The sequence below is a fragment of the Acomys minous genome (assembly GCF_964271855.1).
Source record: "Acomys minous genome assembly, chromosome: 15".
NCBI lineage: Eukaryota > Metazoa > Chordata > Mammalia > Rodentia > Muridae > Acomys > Acomys minous.
The window spans coordinates 64,292,878-64,296,670 of record NC_140497.1 but is presented as its reverse complement, the minus strand read 5'-3'; the positions used below and the strand labels follow the sequence as shown (position 1 = coordinate 64,296,670).

General features: G+C 45.0%; 1 protein-coding gene across 1 annotated transcript; it reads right to left on the bottom strand.

Moving 5' to 3' along the window:
- Positions 1-1,342: 1,342 nt before the first annotated feature.
- On the bottom strand, positions 1,343-3,214 carry LOC311584179 (endogenous retrovirus group K member 10 Gag polyprotein-like; the record flags this gene model as incomplete). The annotated part of the gene is made up of 2 exons (XM_084758288.1): positions 1,343-2,815; positions 2,936-3,214. 2 exons carry the CDS (start codon positions 3,212-3,214, stop codon positions 1,343-1,345), a joined length of 1,752 nt encoding a protein of 583 aa, XP_084614414.1.
- Positions 3,215-3,793: the final 579 nt, after the last annotated feature.

Below are 3,793 nucleotides of genomic sequence, written 5' to 3'. Positions count from 1 at the left end.
CAATAACGCTTCATCATGGTGGCATAACAATATGTCATCCATATAATGACAAATTTTAATTTTTGGAAATCGCTTCCTAATTGGTCGAGTGGCTGCATCAACATAAAGCTGACACATGGTGGGACTATTAGCCATGCCTTGAGGTAGTACTTTCCATTGGTATCTCTGATCTGGTTCCTCATGATTTATACTAGGCAAGGTAAAGGCGAAGCGTTGTCTATCCCTAGAGTGCAATGGAATAGAGAAAAAACAATCTTTGATGTCTACTATTATTATATTCCAATATTTAGGCAAGGTTGACAGAAGAGGGAGACCTCTCTGCACAGGTCCCATAACTTGCATTTGTGCATTTATAGCCCTAAGATCATGAAGCAATCTCCATTTTCCTGATTTCTTTTTAATAACAAATATTGGAGTATTCCAAGGAGAGATGGATTGCTCCAAATGACCGGTAGCCAGTTGTTTTGCCACTAGCTCCCTTGCAGCTGACAGTTTCTCAGAGGTCAATGGCCATTGAGGAACCCACACCGGGCCCTCTGTTTGCCATGGTATAGGTATGGCATCCCCAATGGCCCCTAGGAAAAACCCAATCCTGTATGTTCTAATCTTTGCTCAACAGATATTGGGCTAGTCCTCCCTTGCAAAGCTTTTCCTAATCCTTTTCCTGGGACACATCCCATGTTTTTCATCATATTTTGACTTTGCTTAGAGTATTCATTAGTAATTCTAAAATCCATTTGTTTTAAGACATCTCTACCCCAGAGATTGACAGGAAGTGATAAGACATAGGGTGTAAAAGTTCCTTGGTGCCCTTCTGTATCATTCCAATGTAACTCCATAGCACTTATTGCAGGAGTTTCTTCATATCCTAATCCTTGTAGGGATTGTGATGATTGATTAAGGGGCCAGTCTTTCGGCCACCAGGACATAGCTATAATGCTGGTATCCGCCCCGGTGTCTAACAATCCTTTAAAGTCTTTTCCATTTACTTTTAAGATCATCATAGGCCGTTGGTCTAATTCTAGAGACAGAAAAGTATGTTGTCCACCAGACGAACCAAATGCCCTTGTCCCTCGAGGGGCTTTTTGGCCTGGAAACAGCTGATGTAAACTTGGTAGGACCAAGAGCTGAGCTATTCTATCTCCAGGTGCTATAGCACTAATTCCTTTTGGGGAAGAACATAATACCTTAATTTGGCCCTCAAAATCCTGATCGATAACCCCTGGATGCACTATCAAACCTTTTAAAGTGGTGGACGATCTGCCTATAATGAGCCCCACGGACTCCTCAGGTAATGGGCCAGCCAAATCTACTGGAATCGGTTGGCAGCCCATCATAGGGGTTAATACTGCTCTGGTGGTGGCACACAGGTCCAGTCCTGCTGATCCATTAGTTGCTCTCCTAATGGTTTGGCTCTCACAAACTCTCTGGATCTGTGTGTCTTGCGTTCCATGGCCCCATTGTGTTCCATAGCCCCATATATTTTTGGGCCCTGAGGTCTGGGGCCCTTCCTTCCGTTTTTTGAGTCCTCTTCCCCTTTTTCTGGTAAAGGCCTGCCCCTAATATCTTTGACTGATCTACACTCATTTGCCCAATGTCTCCCCTTCTGACAGCGGGGACAGAGCCCAGGTTGTTTATTAGCTCTTTCCCCACCAAATGCTGTTGTAGTTCTGCATTGTCGTTTTAAATGACCTGTCCTTCCACAATTGAAACATTTCATATTTGCTGCCTTTTGTGCGGATAGCACTGCAGCAGCAATCCCTGCATTCGTTAGGGGTCCTCCAATCTCCCTGCATGCTTTCATCCATGCATTTATTCCTTTCCCTTTCCAGGGAGTTATGGCATTTCTGCATTCCCTAGTACAATTTTCGTAGAGCAGTTGCTCCACAAAAGGCATAGCTGCTTCTTGATCAGGGAATACCTTACCCGCCGCCTCCATCATGCGCGCCACAAAGTCAGAAAATGGCTCATTAGCTCCCTGAACTACCTTTGTTAAATTTCCTGTTACTTGTCCTTTATTAGGTATGCTTCTCCAGGCCCTCTCAGCAGCCTTATTAATTTGTTCATAGACCTCAGGGGGATAAGTGGTCTGATTAAGTCTCCATTGTCCTTGTCCAGTAAGCATGTCAAAGCTCCATTGAGGATGTGCATTAGCGATATTCTGATTGGCTTGCACAGAGCATAATTCAAAATAAATGGATTTCCAATCCAGAAATTGACCCATGGATAGACATGCCTTAACGGTGTTATACCAATCATCTGGCGTCATGGCATTTTGAGTCAATCTTTCCACCAGAGCCACTGTAAAAGAAGCTCCGATTCCATAGGTTTGTACTGCCTCTGCTAATGCCTTCAACTGTTTAAAGTCTAATGGTGTATGCTGACGGACATTATTAGCATCTTGCCATACTGGGAAAGCCAGTGATATTTTCTTTCTATCCCTTTTTGAAATTAAGGTTCCAGATCCTTTTCCTACTGGTGACTGATCCATATGCCCTTTTCTCCCACTAGGGCGCAAGGTGGCGCCGAATGCCATCATATAAGGAGGCGGGTCAGGCCAGTATCTTTCAGACTCATATCTAGCTGCTTCCTTTTCCAGCTCGGCTTGGTCTTCCCTATTTAGAACTTCCTCTTTTTCTGATTCTGATGATTCTTCCTCTGTGGAGGACGTCTCCTCACTAGAGGAATCCTCTAACTTGAGATTTGTAAACTCCGTCAAAGTTGGATACAACTTAGGTCTAACGGAGTCTGTTTTCTTAGACTCTTGGTCTTTTTCTCTCTTGGACTCGTGGTCCTTGGACTCGTGGTCTTCCTCCTTTTTTATTTTTTCTTTTCCCCGGGTTTTCTTTTTAGCTTCCCTTTTCTTTTCTGTTTCCTTTTCTGCTTCTGATAGACTATCCTGGTGATCCGCTAAAGCTCTTTGTCCTGCTCTTACCTGTTCTTTGCAGTTCTCATCCTCAATGCATGATTTTATCAATTTATAAACTGGTAGGGTTCCTGGTCTCAAAGTTCCCCTCTCTTTTTCCGCCCTAATATCATTCCCTAGCTTATCCCAGCACCCCGCAGTTAAGTTTCCAGATATCTGGAACCAAGGAGCCACCCGATCAACCTCCTTTATAAAATTCTTTAGCACACGATCTGGGATTTTCAGTTCCCGTTCCTGGAGCAGCGCCCGCACTGCGTCCAAGATCGGCTTCACTTGAAGGTTTCCCATACCTCCTTTTTCTACAGGAGCGGGACGGCCGCCTCAGTTATCTTACCTGAGAATTAAGGCCAAACTATTCAAGGTCACACAGCGGATAAGCGCAAACTTTATCCCGTTTCCCACAATTAAGACACAAACAACAAAACACAAAGAAGACGAAACTAACAACGAGAAACGGGATTCCCCACTCCCAGGAAGTCATACCTTGCAGAAAAGTACCGCGGTTTTCACTCTGCCAGCGCTGAATCCTGTCTCGACGAGCAGTCGGGGTCCTTCACAGCAACCTTCACCTCGGGGTTCGGCAAATCCCGGGTTTCGGCACCAGATTGTTGCGCGCAGTCCCGCCGAAAGGATGACGCAACAACTTCAGGATTCTGTTCACGGCAGTTTATTGTTACAGCTCTTCTAGCAGGATGGAGAAAGACCCAAACCCCGAGCGGAGCTCTGCTTAAATAGCCAGCAAGGCGACGTGCTCGTCTGTAATTGGTGCTCAGTCTAGATCCTAATTATAATATTGCCAATGATTGGACGGCGATGTGAAAACGAGTCAGCCTGTCCTTGCGCATGCGCAAGCAGTAAAACAGCGTC